Below are 20,282 nucleotides of genomic sequence, written 5' to 3'. Positions count from 1 at the left end.
GGCGGATCCCGTCAGGCGCCGCGGCCGGAGCGCCGCCTCTCCCGCAGACGCCTTTTCACCACCAGCGTCGCCCCGCCCGGGGCGTGCCGGCTACCCGCCGGCCGAGCCCGCTCCCCATCGCCCAATTAAGAGACATTGTTAACAGAAATTAACATGCCCATGCCGTTTATTACTCAAAAACAAAGGTCGCGTTATCGTCCGAGAGAAGTTTCTTGGTTGGATGAACGAACAACTGCTGGTGGAATACTCCAGATGGATGATGGTTTCAATACTGCATAGCCTGGTTCTGGGCAGGTGATGCCTCACGCACAATCCCGTCTTGTTACACCTCCCCAAGGCAGTCTTGTTGCACTGGTCAGGCTCCCCGTGAGGGATGTGCTTCAGGAGAACTTCCCTGCCTGAGGTGGGGGGCCAAGGAACCCCCCTGCCTGCTTGGTGGCAGCCCGGGAAGGAGCAAGGCCCAGCATCTTCTGGATGTTCTGCAAGAACAACAGCAAAGAGCAGGGTAGGTCACAGTATGGCAAGGGAAACAAAGAGCAAGAAATCCCAACTCTACTCGTAGAATAGTTGGGGTTGGAAGGAACCTCTGGAAATCATCCAGTCCAACTCCCCCAGCCAAAGCAGGGTCACCTGGGAGGTGACAGGAACATGTCCAGGTAGGTTTGCAATGTCTCTGGAGAGAGAGACTCCCTGCCCTCCCTGGGCAGCTGTTCCACTGCTCTGCCACCCTATTGGAAAGAATTTCTTCCTCGGATTGAGGTTGAACTTCTTGTTGTTTAATTCACAGCCACTGCTCCTCATCTGGTTGCTGGGCACCACTGAAGAGTTTGGCACCATCCTCTTCAAACCCACCTTTGAGACATTCATAAGATGAGATTCCCTCTGTCTTCTCTTTGGACTAAACAGACCCAGCTCCTGTAGTCTCTCCTCATTAGAAATAAGGAGAGACTGAATGTTCCAGACCCCAGATCATCTTTGTGGTCTCTGCTGGACTCTCTCCAGTAGCACAAGTAAAACCTTCCCACTTCTTTCAACAGATCCCGGTTCTCACCCATATAGTCTTAATCCATCTGGCTACTGTATATTGAACTTCTTCCCCCATATGTTCAAAACAGCTCAGCATGGAGCCAGACAAGAATGGCTGGGCCATTCTTCCTCACCTCAACAGAAGCCTCTGAACACCAAATCCGTATTTTGGATGAGGATTCTTTCCCATTTTCAGCTACACACCCCACAGTCAGCTGTGTTTAGACACACTATTTACAATTGAATTGCAGTGCAGGTTCCCAGTGCCTGCTCACAGGCCCCTGCAGCCCTCGGTGTTCCCAAATTCCAGAAAGCACTGCTGGTGGTGGCCATGGAAGCTGGAGACTCCTAATGCAGCTGGAATTTGGGACAGCAGCATGGCAACCACAGCGTGTGCCAAGTGCAAGTCAGGAGCTTAGTCCCAGAATTAACATGAATGCCAGTGCTGCACACAGAACAATGGGGCACTGGAGACATGCAGGATAACAGGACATATGGAGCAAACCCCAAAACCTGACTACTGGGATGACCTCATCTGCATCCGAGTGGGGTGTTTCAGTGGAAAACAACAGACAGGGGAAGAATTAATTAGCAGAGCCAGGCATAAGCCAAAAAATCACAGCAAAACATTTACATTTGAGTGTTTTTCTCGATTTTTGTGGAATTCCTTTTAAATTTCACAACAGTGTAACTACCAAGAGCCATCAGTTCTTTCAGCTTCATCCTTCACTGTAAGGAACTCCAGTTCAAGATGCTGCTCCTGCAGTGCTGGCAAAACAGGGACATCTGAGATTCAGGGGAAAGAAGAAAACATGTGTGTCCTCCTTGTGTCATCACCTGAGTGCTGGCTATTGCGACAACAAAAGGAGGAAGGATTCTCCTCAAGCCTGAGTGTCCTCTCCAAAATAACTGTCAGGATAGGTCAGACAGCAAGGTCACAGAGCTCTTGAACTTTCTTATCATGGAAGGAGAATAAACTTAAAAAAAAAAAAAAAAAAGAGAAGGAGAAAAAAAAGAAAAAAGAAAGGCAATTCTACAGTAGCTAAAATAAAATAAAATTGGGATTCATTCCAGCTGGAGATTATGAAAAGGAAGGTTTCAGCCCACACACAAGGAACACATGAAGAGGAATTACATCAGGTTTAGTCCATGGCATACATAAACCAGCCACTGGTTGATGATCAGCAACTGAGTATGTATGAGAGCATTAACTCCTTGCTGTTCAGTGTTTCCTCGATGGAGGCACGGACAGAGAGGAGGAGAGGAGCAGTCAAGGGACAGCCCAAGCACAGCAGAGGGTGCTGCAGAGCCAGCAGCCTGCAGGACCGTGTCCTGTCAGCTTCCCGCGGCTCACCCGCGGGGCACAGGTCCGAGCAGGGATCCGTGCAACCAAGGAATTGTGCATTGCCTCCTCCCCGTTCCTTTTAGCAGGGAGACAGAGGAGATCACTGCAATTTAAGGGTGCAGTGCTAAACTTTATTCCAACTGCTTGAAGTGGAAGGGAGATGACAGTGTGTCTGAATTCCAGATTACAGACACTGTCCAGCATTACTCTTCCATGCAGTCCCCCCTGCTCTGGAAGGCAGAAAGCATGGCACACTAGTTCCAAAGCACGTTTTGCTGGACAGCAATCCTGAAACCTACACATGGAAACACCAAAGATGGAGCCAGGTCCAGCAGAAACCTTGTCCCATCTGCTGTGGGCCACACTGGACAAGGGAAATCTGCAGTCTACTTCCAACACAAGCACAACCATCACCCTCAGGAGCAGGGAGGGAGGAGTAAGATTCAGGGATCCAAATCCCTCATCTGAGCTCTTCTGATCTTTCCCCAAATGACTGCAGGAAGCACAGGAGCTGCTCCTGCTTTGGTCTTCAAACCCAGAAGGGACCTCAGACAAGGCAGCAGGTGGCTCCCTGCCCTAAGACAGGCTCTGTGGGAAAGTAGAGTCCTGGCAGTAGGGATAATTTCTGGCTCCCCTTCCCACCGGGAATAGATTTCGGTGAGAAGCAGCCTAATCTACAGTTCAGATGCGTGTGAAAAGGAAGTGAAGAGCAGCAAACACCCCAGGAACAGCAGCGTATCCCTCTTCCCAAAGAGCACAGGTGAAGGCTGGGAGCTCAGAACCAGGAGCAGCGACAGAGGATGTAACCCTGACACTGCACCTCCCACCCAGCCCAGCAGCAGACTTTCCCAGCTCAAACCCCAACAGCTCAAGGACCCTTGGAAGGCCTCTCCCAGCAACCCTCCTCTCTCCAAACAGGAAGGCAGGAGGAACTAGGAGACAGGATTTACGTGCCAGGGAGAGCTGGGAACGGCGCAAAGGAAGTTACTCACTGCGAGGTGACTATTTTGGGAGATACTGGCCAGGTCACAGGCAGCAAAGCTTCCCAGTTGGTGTTTGAAGAGTTTATCACCCCCACATGAAGAGAGTCCCTGATGCTGCTCCTGCCTGTCCCACTAATGTCACTTCAGTCACCGCCCAGGCAGTCTCCCACCCCGCAGACTCCCCTGCATTTCCCACCAGGTTGCTGTTTGTTCACACACACCCGAGTTCCTGCTCTACCTCTGAGCTCCACAGGAACGTCTCTCTTCCCTGTCTTTGACGGTTTCACAGGCAGCTCCAGGATTTAAGGAAAGACTGAGGGACTATGGTCTCCTTGGTTTGTTCACAACCTTTCCCCTGATTTTTGGTACATCTCCACTCCTCCTCTTGTGTCAGCATCAAGCCAGACAGCAGCTCCCACACCACTTGTCCTCCCCTGGGCCAGCACCTGCTCTGAAGCCGACCTGGCAAGATTTCCCCTTCTGCACACAGTGAAATACAAAGGATCACAAAGCCTTCACCTCCAAGGTCACTGAAAGCACAAAGTGCACGTCTCTGGCACCATTTTAAGCCTTTAATTACTTTCTTGCCCCCTCTCCTGGCCTGTCACAGCTCTGAAATCCTCTTCCCAATGCTGTTATCACCTAGGTTCTTTCAAATAGCAATAAAGCCAAGAGCAGGATGCCAGCAGCAATCACAGCTTCAGTTCTGACCTCTTGTGCAAACTGAAGTGTCCCTGCCCTCCCCTGGAGTAGCAAGGAGGAAGAAGCTGAGCTGCCTGACAGCTGGAGTAGTGCAGGAATTGTTAACCATAATCCCATAGATAAGGCAGCACTATAAAGATTGCAGTCTCACACCCTTCTCCAAAGAATAAACTCACACTCCCCTCCTCCACAAGGACATCAGCAGGAACTCTAAAGCACAAGGGCAATTTTTTCCCAGAAGTTTCATGGAAAGCTCAACCCACTGCAAAGAGCTTGGATTTCTGCCCCTCAGTTCAAGCTGCCCACCAATTTCACCATATAAAACATCAGGAAATCCCCAGCATTAGAATTAACCACAGGAATTATATTTTTGCACAAAAAAAAATGAGGGATTTTTCAGCAAGAGAGTTCCCCAATCAACCCAATGAGTGCAGAAAAATCTTGCTATTTTGTTTCCTATCATAATCTGCAATACTGAAAGTAAGGACTTTCCATGTAACAGGTAACACAGAGCAGCACCAGCCAAGATTGCCTGAAGGAACAGCATCAGACCACAGCATCCCAGGAATTCTGGAAGGTGATTTTAAGAGCTCAATATGTCTCCAGTGCTTTCAAAGCAGCAAACCCTGCTCTAGTCACTGGGAAGTGAAAGTTTGTCTTGCAGCAAAGACAGTGAGGAACTCCCTGCCTGGCCTCTGGTGAAGCTGGGTTTGCTTGGAGTGAGGAGGTGCCCAGATGAACCCCCAGGTGATCCTTTCAGCATAAATGACTCTACAATTCAGTGTCTGCTTTTGCACAGGACCAGACTGGGATCCATTTCAGCACAAGCACCCAATACAGAGGGCTATGGGGAATTCCATCCACCAGCATGCACTTAGTGACTACAGGAACTCTGTGCAATGGAGCTGCTCCATCAAGCTCACCTCAACTCCTGGCATTACACAGCACTTCCCTTTGCTGATCTGCTTGAAGTCTAAGTCCCTTAGTCTGGGTTTCCTTGGCACCCCCAAGGAAAAGCAACAAGAGGGTCAAGGAGAAAAGAAGCTCTTTCAGGAGAATTCAGGAAGTGAATCAAAGAAAAGGGAAATATAAATACCGAAGAGAAGCCAATTTGCAGCTAGTTGCACCAGCATTCATCCTGAGTATATTAACTTATCTCCAGCACCCTGTGGGAAAGTGGAAAACAACACAGACTTCTTGTTGCACTGGGAAGGCTCTCTTGTCCTCACCAGCCATCCTGCCACTTGAGCTGCCAGTGAACCTTCTTGAACAGGTCCCTTATCCTCACTGATATCCTCATCCTCTTCCAAGAGAAGGGACTATGGAGCTTTGCTGGAGAGGTCTGTGGAGCTTACTCTTGGCTTACCATGCCAGACCCCCTCTCTGTGTCATGTCCCTAATGCTGGGAGAGATTTGACACCAAAGGTACAGTTCTTAAGACTCTGAAAAAAATCAGGCAGCCAGCAAAAACAGGAAGGACAAACCCAAAAGAACAGCTTTAACTCTTTCCTCACTTTTCTAGCAACTTTATGGATTGATGAAACTTTTATAGAGCTGCAAGCCACCTAGGAAGCTCCCTTTAAAGATGCTGCTGTTTGTAAAGATGCACATGTTGCTGTGAAAGTCATAATTACTAAGGAGCAGGATTTAGATCAGCTTCTGATGGAGACAGTCTCCTGGTATGGCAACCCACAAAGTTATCACACAAGTCAGGAATCCAATTCTGCCAACTCTGTCCCAGAGCCCTGGTGCAAGTCTCCAGCCAAGTCTTCCAGGCCCATCCAGGACAGTGACTGTTTTAATGATCCCAGAATTGCTTTGAGTATGAGGCACAGGAATGAAGACAAACACAGAAACCACAAACAGATCCAAGATTATATGTGCAATATTCCTCTTCCTGGATGGGGATATGCTTTCCTTGCTCCAGGGAAGGTGTACTCACCTGTCTGATTGACATGGTGCAGAGAATGTAGAGGAAGATGAAGGAGCAGTCAGTGTAATCCTCACCCAGCAGGTTGCGGTGGGAGAGACCCTGGATGTATGAGAGGGGGATGAACGGAAGCTTTGCCACCACTCTGCCATCAAATCTGGAAAAGAGAGCACTGGATCACCACTGGAGACAGCAGAAGAGCTTTTGGATACAGAAAGAACAAGTGAGCATCTTCAGCAGGCCACCAGAGCAGGTAAGAAGGCAAGACCCCATGCAAGGCTAAAAGGCCTTCTGCCTTCTTCAGCCCCTCTCCATACACTTCACCAAGGAGGATGAAGACATCTCTCTCTCCAAGCCCTCCACATGGCAGGATTCCCTCAGGAACAGTTCTACTATAATCAGAGTGTTTCCTAGTGATTTAAGTGATCAGCTGGACAAGCTGCTGGTTCACAAAATCTTGGTGTTTTGCAGATTTTGCAGTTTTCTGGTGCATTTTATTTCTAAGTCAGATTTAACAGATCACTTCCCAGCACAGTCAGCACTTCAATAAAAGATGAATGACTGTCACCCTGCTGTACTGCAACAAGACAGACCCTTTGCTTCAAGCAAAGCAGCATTTTTTAAAGCAGAGCATAAATCAAAGATACCTTTCCCTTCCCTGGAGCAGCTGTGCTCCTCAGGATGCACAGGAGAGCCATACACAGAACACTCCATAGCCCCAGTTTCCTTGCAGGAGCTGTGGGGCTGCAGGCAGTGCAGGGGCAGGATGATACCGCATATTCTGAACGGCATGTCCTGCTCCTGGAATCCCTCCAGGCCCACATTCCAGGGCATCAGGCAGAGTGTGAATTTTGGCCAGTTTGCAAAGATTTCTCCCAAGCCAGACAGTCGACCCAATCTTTTGATGTAGATATGTATGATGCCTCATCAGCATGTGCATATTTGGATGTTATTTTCTCTGCGTGTACTGATTTTCGAACAGGTGTTTCTTGTTTCAAGAGATCCTAAATGAGCCTTCTTTCCTGTGGAGATGCATTCACACAGCCACGGCTCAAACACACGCCAACTTTGTTTACATCTCACAGGCACTTTGGCAAAGGAGCTCGGAACGGATGTTTATCTCCCTGGAACATCCCCCAGTGGCTTAAAATTCTGCATTATTCCTGCTGTGAGAATGACAAGTACTTCAGCAGCAGCACCCTGAGGTACCTGCTTTTAATTCCAGCAGGTTTTCACAGCTATCAAGAGGTACCAGAATGCACAACTCTTAGAGTAAGGCAGGGAAGTGATTGCATGAGAAAGTTCCTGGCGAGAGAAAATTGAGACACACAGAAGGTAATTTCTGCCCCAGGTGAAATCCCTGGTGACTTGGAGGCCACTGCTGCTGCAGATCTCACTGCCATGATGAACCTTTTAAGGCACAACAATCACTCAGCTGTTTGTCTCGGGCACAGCATTTTGCTCTTTGGGTTTAAACCAGCCTTGCTGACACTTCCACATCCTTCCAGCATGGTCCAACCTGCTGCCCCAGCACTGCTGACACTCCAGGAATGACAGCAGGAAGTCATCCCAGTGATTTCCAGTTTGGCTGAGGGGGCACTTGGCAATGGTGAACTGCTCAGACAGAGCAGCAGCATCTGCAAAGTACCTCTCCAAAGGGTGCTGCTTCCACACAATTCCTGCTCCTTTTTTCCCAGCAGCCATGAACTTATTCAAGAACAGGAAAAGCAACAAACGTGGCCACAGCCATTGCAGGTGTCAGCCACCCTTTTCCTCCTTTTCCTACCACACCCACAGTGCCTCCATGGATACTGCTGGATACTCCTGCTGATCAGATTCCCTCTGAAGAAAGAGGAAGTTAAATAAAAGATATGCCCAAAGGTTCACATCAATTCTTTGTTTAGTAGTGTGGTCTCCATGGGCAGGAATCCTCCAGAGAGGAACAAGACAAGAAAACTTGTTAGAAGTTTATTGGTTTCTTCTACCTTTTTTTTTTTTTTTTTTTTTTTTTTTTTTTTAAAGTTAATATCTATGGAAGGAGGAGCCATATAGAATTTAACCCTAATCAACCCCTTCCTAAAGATCTTAACAAACTTACGGTTCTGTAGTATTTTTTAGTCACAGAATACTCAGAGCAACTGCCTCTTTCCCCTCTAGGAAAGTGAGCACAGTGAGGTAAAGCATTTTTAGTTTGTTTTTCGGTTTGCTTCAGGGGCAGGAGCTGGTGCTTGTATTGTACCCAAAGAGCAAGGCAAGCACTTGGAGGTCTCAAGGGCAACCCTGCAAATGCCCCCTCAGACCCCTCCTTGCTCATGATGCACCTCCACCTCTACTCAGGGCTGCAGTGAAATGAGACATCACTGACTCAAGACTGCACATAAATTTTAAAATCCTCCAGTGCTGGGTTGCTTTGCTCTGCTCAGAATGCTCAGTGCTGAAGTCTGACTAAGCTGAATAAATAAACTCGCCACACAGTGGCACTTCTGTTATAATGTTACCCCATTTTTGCAATTTATCCACCCACAGATCTCCAGTAAAATAACAATTGACTGTATCCTGGGGGCTGCCAGCACAGAAGCCAAAGGCTTTGGTGCCCAAAAATGTAAATTCCTGTTTGCAGAACAAGGATATTGCCCAGATATCAAGCAGCTTCCTAAAGGTTATCCTAACAATATTCATGTCATCTTCAGACTTAATAGCCAACAGTTCATATTTCAAGTGAGTCAAGTTTTAAAAGCCAAGCACAGCCTTTCAGATTTGCATATCTGAAACAAAGCTGTCTATAACTGTGCAAACCAGTTTGGGGTTTCTTGTCTGTTTGGTTTTTTTTTAACTACACCTATCCCAGGTCACTTCTAAAACAAATGAAGCTTGGAGTCCATGCCTGGACCTGTTTATATCTGGACTCTGATTACCTCAAGCAGGGCAACAACAAACTCTGCAATTACAGCTCATTTCCAAGGGCAAGGGAGCTGACCCAGTTTTGTTTGCAAGAGCATTCTTTGGTCACACCATCACAGCAAAGCCAAAGCAGATGAAGACTGAAGGTGTTTGCCTGACATGCACCAAACTTGCCCTAATCAGGATGTTCCCATGCAGAAAAGATATTAAAGCTGTGTCTAGACTGAATGCAATTTGTTCAGTTTGGTTGTGTTCAGTACTCAGTGTTCCCTCTCGAGCAGAACATGCATGTGACGACCAAACCACCACATCTTCATATGAAATATGGATGCATTTATTTATTTATGGGGCTTGGCTGGACAGTGTCACTCTTAACACTTCAAGTGACGAAGGGAAGGTGGAAATTTAAAAAAAAAAATTCAGAAAAAAATCCAGGAGGTTGATACTTACATGGAGTTGAACATGCCCATCAAGGCAGTGAAGCAGAAGCCGATGGCAAACATGGATTTCATCCGAACCTGCAAGCAGAAAGGTCAGAGGTGTTTAAAACAACAGGCCCACATTGAGGTATTATGAGCTCACACCCTTAAAAAAAGGCTTTGTACAGATCACTGAAATCAACAGGGAAAAAGGATGACCCAGAAGACAGAGGGGTTGTCAAAGTGACTGGGGAAGTCCCAAAGAGACTGAGTGCAAAGGCAGCCACAGTGTGGGGCCACTGATGGGAAGTGCTGCTTTAGGGAAACAAAACAAAAAAGTGCTCAAGAATTGCCCAGTCACCTTGCATGGGCTGTTTTGGTGGGTTTTTTTATCCCCTTAAGCTTATAAAATCCATCAGGGGATCATTACAAAGATCAAAGTTATAGGAAGCCACAAAAACTAATTCTACTTCGAAAAACATCATGGAGACTTATAAAAATGAAAACAGCTAAGGTTTGGCATGAGATGAGGCAGTAACTCTGTGGCTCATACTATAATCTGTAGTTATTAGGGAAAATCCAGAGGGGCCTTTCCAAAGGAAAAGCAGCTTTGTCTGCCAATTGAACAAAGTTGTTCTGTTGGAAAACTGACTGAAATCTTCAGCAGTTGGGAACTGGCTTTAAATTTTCATACCATTGACAAGTCTCTGTTGTTATTCTTCAGTTTCTCTTCTTGTCGCTCTGTAAAGACAAAAACAACAATTATAATCAGTTATGTCAACCCAGAAACCAGAGTGTTTTCATTTCCAGGAAAACTTAACCTCTTTGGCTCTCCAAACAAATAACACTTCCAAAATCAACTCCAGCTCTCTTTGCCAGACAGTAGAAAGTGAAAAACTGTACATGGCCAACTGCTTCTCCACCACAGCAACATGCAGCAAGTCAGGCACAAAGAGAGGAGGCGGCTGGAATCACACATTCAGCACTTTTGAAAGAAATGCACCCAATGTCAGATTTGCTAACTCAACCAACTCACACAGGAGCATGAGCACTGCTGCCAAGAAACAAAAACAGTGGCCCTCTACCACAGTTCCCAAAGGGAGCAGTGATCAACTTCTTCATATATCAAACATTTATTACATTTGTATAATTATTATTATTTATTATCCTTATTTATTCAATGTATTTATGATAGCACACTATCATAAATATTGAATAAGTAAGGATTTCCTTTTGGAGGTCTCAAAAGGGAAAACTATGCACAGAGCTGGGAGCTGCACCTCAACAACACCAAAATCCTGTTGGGCTTAGTAATGGATTTTGCACCCTTCTCACACCTAGGACATTCTCCAAAGTGGAAAGAGAAATGAAATTCAGTAATGGGTGCATTACTGTGCTTTGCAGGAAATACTTTGGAAATTTAGTCAGTCCTTAAATCATCACAGACTTCAAAGATGCTCAAGAGGGCATTTTCCATGTCTCTCACTGGAGGGCTGCTTTGGCCCTCAGCATTATCGGTCACCTTTCCTGTCCCATGTCTCCATCATGCCCTGTGCTCCTCTCAAACTGAGGATCCAGAGGGGCAGCCAGGGCTGGGAAGCAACAGCCAGCTGAAGTCAGGATGTGGGTAATGAAGGAATGGCCAAAGAACAGCAGGAGCAAAGAGGGGAAGATGCAGAGGGACTGCCAAGGCCTATCCAGCACAGGAATTTTGATGGATCCCCACCGAAGTTCCAGTACAAGAGCCACAGCTCAGAAACTCCACAATTCTCTGCCAAGCCCCTGCTAAGCTCTGGGACTCACAGTCAGTGTTATGAAAAGCAACAGCAACATCCCTACCCAATTCCTTTAAAACCCTCTTTGCTATTTCCACTTGCTCCTCTCTACAAGCCATCCCCTCTGGCAGGAACCTTGCAGACACCTGCTTCCTGAGCCAGGTGGAAAGTCGTGTCCTGGGACATTTCAGCAACCCTAGGCCAGCTCTTCAGGAATCACGTTTGGCACAAATACTTGTTTTTTCCCCTCTGTTGCATAATTAACCATCTATTTAGGTGGGCTAAAGGTTACACAGAGGAAAGAGCACAGCTCTGATGGCCCAGTATATCTGACCTGTCTCACCCACTTCTACAGATTCAAAATGAATATGTTCTGGGTTATCTACCAACTTATATAAATGGTCTGTTCCTGCCCAAATCACACAAACAGCCTGATAAGTACTTTGTTGGATAGTTTACAGTTGGGTAAAGACACAGAGAAAGAGGATTGGGTTAACAAGCAGCTCCCTGGAGTCCAAAATCATCTTACTCTGCTCATTGGAACACAAACCATGAGGATACAGGGAGAGACATTTGCCAGGATTGGGGGTTTTTATTTTGTTTTAGTTTTGCTGTCCATCCAGCACTCGTGTGGACTCCTGGGAATGTCACTGTCTTTTCTTCCAGAAGCACATGGACACAGAAAGCAGCAGCAAGGTTTAAGCTAGCAAATAATTTCTTTAAACTGAAATGACAGAAGGTTACAGCAATGCTAAAGGTGTCCTGCTCCAGCAGTGCCCAAGGTGATTTAGACACAATGTGACAATCAGTTCATTTTACAGCTAAAAATAAAGTTTTTTTTCAAGTAGGAAACACCAAATTAAGCCTTCCCAAGCAACTTTCCCCCTACCTCCTTGTGCACATGCATGATTCATCCCTTATGAAACCAAGTAATATCATCCACACACCTCCTGTCTTATTCTGTGCACGAACAGATGGCAACTGAGGCAGGTCTGTACCACAGCTGTTACTTATCCATAAAGCCCCAGCTCAATATTTACTTTTTGTTAACTAAAATGGTAGAATTTGGAAGAACTCCAGCACAAGTAGATTTGCTGTGACAACAATGCCCCATCTTGCAAGAATGATTTGAGATCCAGTAAGTTACTGAGATCAGAGATTTCAAAACCATTTAACAGCCGTGAGTCATTTTCTGGAAGTCCAGTGTGACATTTTGGGTCTGATTTTTCAGAAACACCAAGAATTCATCTTTGCCTGAACACAAATGAAATACTGAAGTTATGTAGCACTTGTAAAAAAAAAAACCAAAAAAACAAAACACCAAAAAAAGTCAGTGTCAGAATCTCAGGCTTGGCCAGCAAGCATCACAGCAAACAAAATCAGTGGTCGTTTCCTAAGTTCTGATCTTTGTCCCTTTGTGCTTTGTTTTTCATCTGCAAAACAAGATTATTTCAGTGTATAAAAATTGGTGGAGCATCTGAAGCCCTCAGATTCTACTGTTTATTGGTTTAGTCCAAGCACAAGCAAAATATTGTCTGCAAGGAACACAGCTTGGATGGTGCCCTGCAAAAAAGTCATTGTCACACTTTTTTTTATTTAATGTTATCTGCACATGGTCACTTTCAAAGTTGCCTTATCCACCAGTGTTCATCCCATGCAGGGATTAGTCAAGATTAAGAACTGAAATGCACAAGAGGAAGGATTTTGGCTCCTGTCCCTTCAGGAATCTAACGACAACAGGTTTTCTACCTAGGAAGAACTGTTTGAAGATGTGTTTATAATTCCCAAGCTTTGTACAGATCAAATGATTAATCCAGCTACCTGGTGTTACAGAGGAATGAGGAAACCAACTCCCAGGAGCTCTCAGAAGTGTTCCTGCCACAATCTCTGTTATAACTTAACTGAGCCCTGCTGCACGTTTCGAGTCCTGCAGATGGCAAATCCTCCTAAAACCTTTAAATATCTCTTTACCCTGTTCTTGTTTAGTTCAGTTACCTAAAGAGTTACCCTAACCCAGAAAGAATTCATCTTACTGACAATTAAAAAGAATGGAAAAATAATTCACTGCCAAAACTGATTTATCAAATTGAAATTAATCTAAGCACGGTTACAGTTAACACGAACATCTTCAGCTCTAAACTGTTCCAGTGAAGGGAAAAAAAAAAGACGCAAAATCACAATTAGCGTCCTCCTATAGCTACAGCAAGCTGCCATGCACTGCAGCAAAGAGCTCTGACAGCTGAAGTTAGTAACAGCCATGGATGTCAAGGCTAAAATGGGAGAAACAGTCAGGGAGCTCAGCAAGAGGTGCTGCTCCTCTCAGTGATCCACCCATTTGATCAAAACCATCGGGAGGCTGGGAATCTCCTGCCTTGGAAGAGTGAGGCAAATGAATAAATAGCTCTGAAAGAAAGGAAAGGATAATCACTTCCATCAGTTTCTCAACTCTCCACCATTCTTGAGAAACCAGTCTTACCTATTTTCTTTTTCTGCTGTCGGCCTGCTGATTCAGTTATCGTTTCCTTCTTCTTTTCCACTGCAAAATGAAAAGATACTCCATCATTCCTGCACAGTGATACCACCACTCCTTTTCCACACACCAAACAAAACATTCTATTCCTCTGCAGAACAGGGGCAGTTAAGTAGGACTAAGAACACATTCAGAATCAATAAATTATCAACTACCAAGGCTGATTACACCAACCACTTAAAAACGATAATAAAAAAATTTCAAAACCCTGGATAAGATACAAACGTATTTAAAGGGTTAATTTTGAACTCTGTCAAGAGCCCATAACATTGTGAACTGAGCAGTCTGGGGACAGTTTTGGCTCAAGTGACCCTTGCTGGTTTGTCCTTAGTATCAGACAGTCCTTTTGATTCAGCAAGTGGAATGAAAAGAGCTTTGTGGCAAGCCCTGCTCCCGGTTATCTGCAGTGGGAAGCAGAATACAGGAAAGCCTGTGTTCTCCTACATCCCTTCTTCACAGGCAGGCATTCTCAGGGGAAATGCTGCCCAAGCAGGCAGCCACAGCCTCTCCATTCTTCAATTCATCAGTACTGAAGCATTTCCAATATTTTAAAGCAGAAGCCTCAGGTCAAAGGTACTAAAAGCTCAAATCATGCACTGAGCACCTGCCACCAACCACAACTGCAGCAAAGAGCCCAGCAGAGCCAGCACAGGGAAATGGGAACACACTAAATGTGCTGCTCAGCTGCAGAGGAGGTTCTGGGACAGCAAAAAGGGCTTTCCCAGGAAGCAAAAGACATTTCCATTCAAGACCTATAACAAGAGTACTCCACAAAGCAAGGATGATGAAGCATGACCATGGTCTAAAAACAGAGAGCAGCCCTTTTTTACTTTAAACTCTCTGTATTTATGCAAACTGCACATACCATATCTGCTCTACCAGCAAAGAGCCTTGGCTCACTGTCAGCTCACAGACACCTCAGTGCTGGGGCTCCCCTCCCTCGTGAAGTACCAGCTCAGCACAGACCTTCCAGCCCTGATTTCAGAGCCCAGAGGAAAGGAAGACAAACCAACTTTCCAAGCCACACCAGGATTTGCAGAGCTGCCTTATGAAATGCCTGTGAGTCAGTCCCAGCTGCTCAGAAAATCACATCAGCCCAGACAAGTCACCTCAACATCATCCCTCCATGGCAATGGAGTGAGCGACAATGGCTGTTCCCAAAGAACAAGAGGATCTCTGGTGGGTAGGGAGGAAAACAGAGCTTGTGTCCCTAGGGAATACTGGAGAGAGGTGTCAGATGACACAACACACCCAGGGCTCACAGAACACTGTCTCCATAACCTTCCTTAACCCAAATCCACCTGGGGAAAGCCCACCAGTCCATCCCTGGTCCATAACCCCACAGCCCCAGCTCTAAACTCCAGACAGTGCTGTTAAGCCTCATGCCAAGCCCGAGGAACTCCTGGCCTCAATTGCCTCAGGAACATCCACATGAGAAATTCCAGCCTTGTACATGTACCCCTCCATTCACCAAGAACAATCCCTGCAGCAGCCCCAGCCAACGCTGAGCCTCTCCCTAGGGATGAGAGGACAGGAAGAGATGAAATTAAGGAGTAACAATGTCTGCTCAAGCACACTACCCAGCCCCTTTGTTTGTGCAAATGCTAAGGATCGCCAGGACTCTCACGGGAGAGCTTAAAGGTCTCAAATGTGTTTTTTCCTGTTTCAGATGTGTTAGATAACAGCTGAAAGGTGTGGCTCAAGTGGTCCACTTGGCAAGTTGTAACCCTCAGGTCAGCCAGCTGTCCTCAGCACAAGAGTGGAAGGGAAAAAAGCAAGCTGAATTTTTACCGATTCCTTATTCTGCTTTACCTCTATTTTTTGTTGTTGTTGGGGGTGGGGAATCAAAGAAGATCAGAAACTAATTGAGATGCACGAACTTCACATCTCTCCCTTCACACATGATAGCCCAGACACCAGGAGAGCTATAAAAGCAAACAGCATTAAACCCTCACAGCAATCATTAGGCCCCAGGGATTAAGCCCTGCTAACTGCTTTTGGAATTGAACAGCACAAACACCGAGGACACCAAGTTTGCAGCTGGGTTTCAGCTCCTGCTCTAACCTGCTCTTCTGGGGCTAATTCCATCCCACACACAGGACAAGGGGGGTTCAAGAGAGGCAGGCAGAGGTGCAATTCCCATCTGCTGTGCTGACAGAAGCCCCTCCTGTCAGAGCTGTGACACAAACACGACTACACTTCACTCCTCAGTTTAAATTGCCCAGGGGAAGGCTGGAATAAGCTGGACTGGTGAGAGTAATATGTGATAACATTGTTCTCTCAGACATTAAAGAGCGCTGACACCGGGATGAAATATTTGTAAGGTAAAACCAGCTCTATTTTGGCCCAGCTGTCGTGTGCTGGCTCTCACTGCTGTAACTTGGGTAGGGTGCACACAGCTCAGGTTGAAAGGTCACAATTTCTCCTTTGCAACTTGGCTTCTGATACAGACAGGTTTAAATAACACTCCACATTCTCTCCTATTTATAATTTCTCTTAATATTTGGTGCACATCTTCTGACTGCTCACCCTGCACTCCCTTTTCCCGTCTTCCCTCATCCTGTGTTTACCCCCTCCCAAAGCTCCTCTCTATGGAATGAACCTGGGACTTATTTCCTAATATTTCCCAACCTATTTGCTTCCAGTTTACATTAGGATAATTTGGTTTTACATCAGCTGATTGCCGAGACCTTTCTATGATGGGTCCCTAACCTCAATCCCTTTTGTCTTTACTCATCCCCCACCATCACCACTTTTAATCTTTATATAAAATGCCTTTTCCTCGTGGTATTCATTATTCAACCTTAGCTCTTTCTTTCTACAGACCTCAAATCCTCCTCTTCACCCCTGAAAGGCAGAAATTGCACCTTTAGACATATTTCAGACCTTTATTTCAGTCACTGGCTGCTCATGTGCAGAGAAAAAGATGCCAAAACCAATTTGTTTACCCCCTCCTGTCCTCCATTGACAGGAGGAGCAATTTACACAAGGGAAAAGACCAGAATTAAGAACAGAAAGGGGCCCCTGGTGAGTACTTACACTTCTTGCTCTGCTTTTCCACCTCAGCCTTTAATCTCTTGTACTTGTCTGTGCGATAAACCAGCACCCAAGTTATACCTGAAACAAACACTCAGCCAGTGATGAGGGAAGTTTAAAGCCCCCCAGCAATGCTGACATGGGGGAGCAAATCCACGTGCACAAATTAAACTTTATGTCTACAAAACCCCATTATAACACAGCCAAGGGAGCACAAAGCACCAGCAAATTGCACCATCCCTCTCCTTCAAATCTCTACTCAAAGTTCCATGTAAAATCCAGCTGTAAAATAAACCATGAAATGAGCTCCAGGTGCAACACTGAAACAAGTTTTTAGTTTTTACTTTTATTGATAAACACGTTTTACAGGTATGGGGTGAAGATTTGGGGACAGAGGGGGTTTTGCAGGTGTGGGATGAAGACTTGGGGACAGAAAGCATAAAGGGAATTGGAGGGCACAGCACGATGCCAGGAGGGGGACCTGTAATTTGTGACTACCCCAAAAGGCACCTGTCCAACACTTCCTCAAAAACCTGCCCCTATTTCAACCACTGAAATATAAAAAAACCTTTCAGGCAGCTCAAACCTCCATCGCTGCAAGGTCAAGGGATTTCTTCACATCCTCCCTATAATGGCTGTGGGGGAAAATCAATACGTCCTCTTTCAGCCTCCCTCCTGGAGGGAATAACGCCAATTCCCAGCGCTTTGCACCAGAGCTCGGCGCTGTCCGGGGAGGGGATTCAGCGCTGTCCTCTCCGTGAGGAGCTTCAGGTGACCCCGAGCCCCGTGTCACAGCCCTCCCTCCCCAGTGGCGTCCCTTCCCCCGCTCCCGGCCGCCCCCCGCGCACAGCCGCGCCCAGCTCGGCTCACCCTCGGCCAGCAGCGCGGTGCAGACGGAGATGAACACGATGAGGAGGGTGTCGGCGAACATGGTGCTCATGGTGGTGCCGCCGCCGCCCCCGAGCCGGTAACGCCGCCGCGCACCCGGAAGTGCACCCGCCACCCGGAAGCTGCCTGCCCCCGTTGCCTAGCAACACCCGGAAGCCACCACCTGCGCGGGGAGCCGCGGGAAGGGCGAGGGGCGGGGAAGGCGCGGACGCCGCGCTGATTGGGCGAGGCGGCTGTCAATCCGTAATGGCGGCTGAGAGCGCTGCGCTGATTGGCCGATGCAGCTGCCAATCGTGGCGGTGGGCCCCACCCCCAGCGGGTCTGAGGGGAGGTCGGTGCCATGGCGGGGTCAGCGCTTAGCTCTTGCCGCAGCCCGCCCGAGTCCCGCGCACCGGGCCGTGGTGAGGCCGCGCCCGGTTCAGGGCTCGCGAAGGGGTTCACAGAATCCGTTAGGTTGGAAAAAACCTCCGCGACCATCCCGAGTCCAACCTGTGACCCAACACTACCGCGGCACCAAGTGCCATGCCCGGTCTTCCCTTAAACATCTGCGGGGCCGGTTACTCCATCACCTCCCTGGGCAGCCCATCCCAATGTCTGATCCCCCTTCCTGTGAAGAAATTCATCCTAATGTCCCACCTAAACCTCCGCTGGTGAAGTTTGACCCTGGGTGAGTCTGCCCTCCCTGCACCTTGCCGGGATGTGCTGGCTGGACCCACTTGCCAGGGAAGATGCACAAGGCACAAGGAATTTTTCTGGCAAAAAAGATTGGCTTGGAGAAGCCTTCCTGGTTTCTATAACTCTGTCCTGGGTTAATTTGTGTGAATGGAATTGTTCAACCTGGACAGGTTTTGGAGCAACTGGTCTAGTGGAAGGTGTCCCCATCCATGGCAGGGCGGGTGGAAGGAAACGATCTTTAATGTCCCTTTCATTTTAATGTCCAAACAGTTCTAGGATTCCGTGATTATCTTAGTGCATCTCACCAGGAGGCACTTTCTGGGATCAAATATTTAGGAATATTGCTGCCTGCCCTTTGCCAAGGGCTGTTGCTGTCCCACAGGCTCCTTGTACAGGCAGCAGTGGATTACAGCACTCTGTGATTCACAGGGAATTAAATCTCCCATTGCTCGTGTGTGTAAAATATTCATGGACGGGATGGGACTATGAAGTGCATTAATGAGGACAGTGCAATAATGGCAAGGATTTTGGCAGGCAAATTGACTTTTATTGAGGCTCCAGCGATTACACATGGAGCAGCAGAACTAGACCAAACCCACGGGTCGTAATGGGGTGAGGAGACCTAGAAAGCAGAAATGCAGAAAAGGAAACAGGGCAGGGCAGCGTTGTGCCTGTCCTTACGTAAGAGAGGAGTTTGCTGTCGCTGCCAACGCTGCACTGTGGGATTACACAGGCACAGCTGAGGGGAAAGCAGGGAGAGGAAAAAACCTACCGCCCTTAAATTAAACACACCATTCACAGAGAGGGTGAGCAACTGCAGCTCGGATAGAACAAAGCAAGCAGCGAGTGAGGGTGTGAGGTGAAGAACAAACAGCCTCTCCAAGCCGAGGACAGGCACATGAGGAAACCAGAGAGCCACCTGTGTGCAGGTGGCTGCTCAGACGTCACTGAGAGCTGCAGCTACACACCACAGGAAAAGTCCTGACAACCCTGTCCGGGCACAGGGAACTTCCTGCTGCATCAGGGCAGAGCTGGGAACTGGGTGTCAGCAAAACAGAACTTGGAGCCCCCAGGGAGACAGGGATGGAACTGAGGGGGAATGTTTCAGTTTAGGGTGGGCAGCAAGAAGATGATGACAGCTGGTGATGCAGCAGGACTTGTGATATACAGGAAAAAATCTTCCCTGTGAGGGTGGGGAGGCCCAGAGAAGCTGTGCCTGCCCCTGGATTCCTGGAAATGTCCAAGGCCAGGTTGGACACGGCTTGGAGCAACCTGGGACAGTGGAAGGTGTCCCTGCCCATGGCAGGGGGCTTGGACCGAGATGAGGTTTAAAGGCCTTTCCAACTCAATGCATTCTGTGATTCTATATTATTTTGTGCCACCTTATGCAGTTCCCTGTGCTGTATGCCATCCTCCACCCTCTCTCCCTCTCTTTAGAGCTCCTTGACTTTCCTGCTGTGAGATGTATCAGCACCTCTCAAAGCAGTATTTTGAAATTGTTTCTCTTATGCTGCTGTGGGAAATGATTATCACTTATTGATACTGAATGGGTTTTTTTTGGCAGATGCAGGCCAGGAGGAGATGGTCAGTGATATGAACCTCTTTCCTCTGCAGTGTCCCTGCTCTGAACTGGAGATAGAGGTGACAACAGGCATTTTGTAATTTCATCCTGTCACTTTGAATCACACCGGGATCCTTATCAGCAGATCATTTTTTCAGACAACACACGGCATATTACCCTCAATGGCATTTCCTTTTCAAAACAGCATTCTCTGCTTTGATCAACGTGTAAAGGACAGATGAGAGTTGGGTGCTGTCTGATTTGATCTATCAGCCTGGGATGTGAGAAAAAGGAAGGCATTTGCATAATACATCTCTCTGGTTACATGAGTCAGGGGCTGGTGTAGTCTACAAACATTCTAGATCTAGCAGTGGTAATATTTATGGAGGCAACCTTGAAACCAGATTAGAGAGACACAAAATCCCAGTAGGTTTCATATACTGAAGTCTGCAAACTTAAACTGAACAGAAGGTTCAGTTGCTTTCCACAGTGTGTTAGTGACCAGCAGCCA

The 20,282-nt window shown here is 47.2% G+C and overlaps 1 protein-coding gene across 2 annotated transcripts; it reads right to left on the bottom strand.

The window, feature by feature from the left end:
* Positions 1 to 148: 148 nt before the first annotated feature.
* Positions 149 to 17,656, bottom strand: TMCO1 (transmembrane and coiled-coil domains 1). 2 transcript variants are annotated; one of them, XM_083867985.1, is made up of 7 exons: positions 17,518 to 17,656; positions 16,651 to 16,728; positions 13,558 to 13,617; positions 10,001 to 10,047; positions 9,338 to 9,405; positions 5,999 to 6,143; positions 149 to 479 (listed from the first exon to the last, which is right to left on the bottom strand). In XM_083867985.1, the coding sequence occupies exons 1-7, from the start codon at positions 17,585 to 17,587 to the stop codon at positions 381 to 383; spliced, it is 567 nt and encodes a 188-aa protein (XP_083724111.1). In that variant the 5' UTR covers positions 17,588 to 17,656; the 3' UTR covers positions 149 to 380. The 2 variants fall into 2 exon arrangements, with proteins under 2 accessions (XP_083724111.1, XP_083724112.1); XM_083867986.1 differs by lacking the exon at positions 16,651 to 16,728.
* Positions 17,657 to 20,282: the final 2,626 nt, after the last annotated feature.

Source organism: Zosterops lateralis, assembly GCF_965231275.1.
Source record: "Zosterops lateralis genome assembly, chromosome: 9".
Lineage (NCBI taxonomy): Eukaryota > Metazoa > Chordata > Aves > Passeriformes > Zosteropidae > Zosterops > Zosterops lateralis.
The sequence above is the reverse complement of the archived record's forward strand: the minus strand, read 5'-3'. Positions and strand labels throughout refer to the sequence as shown.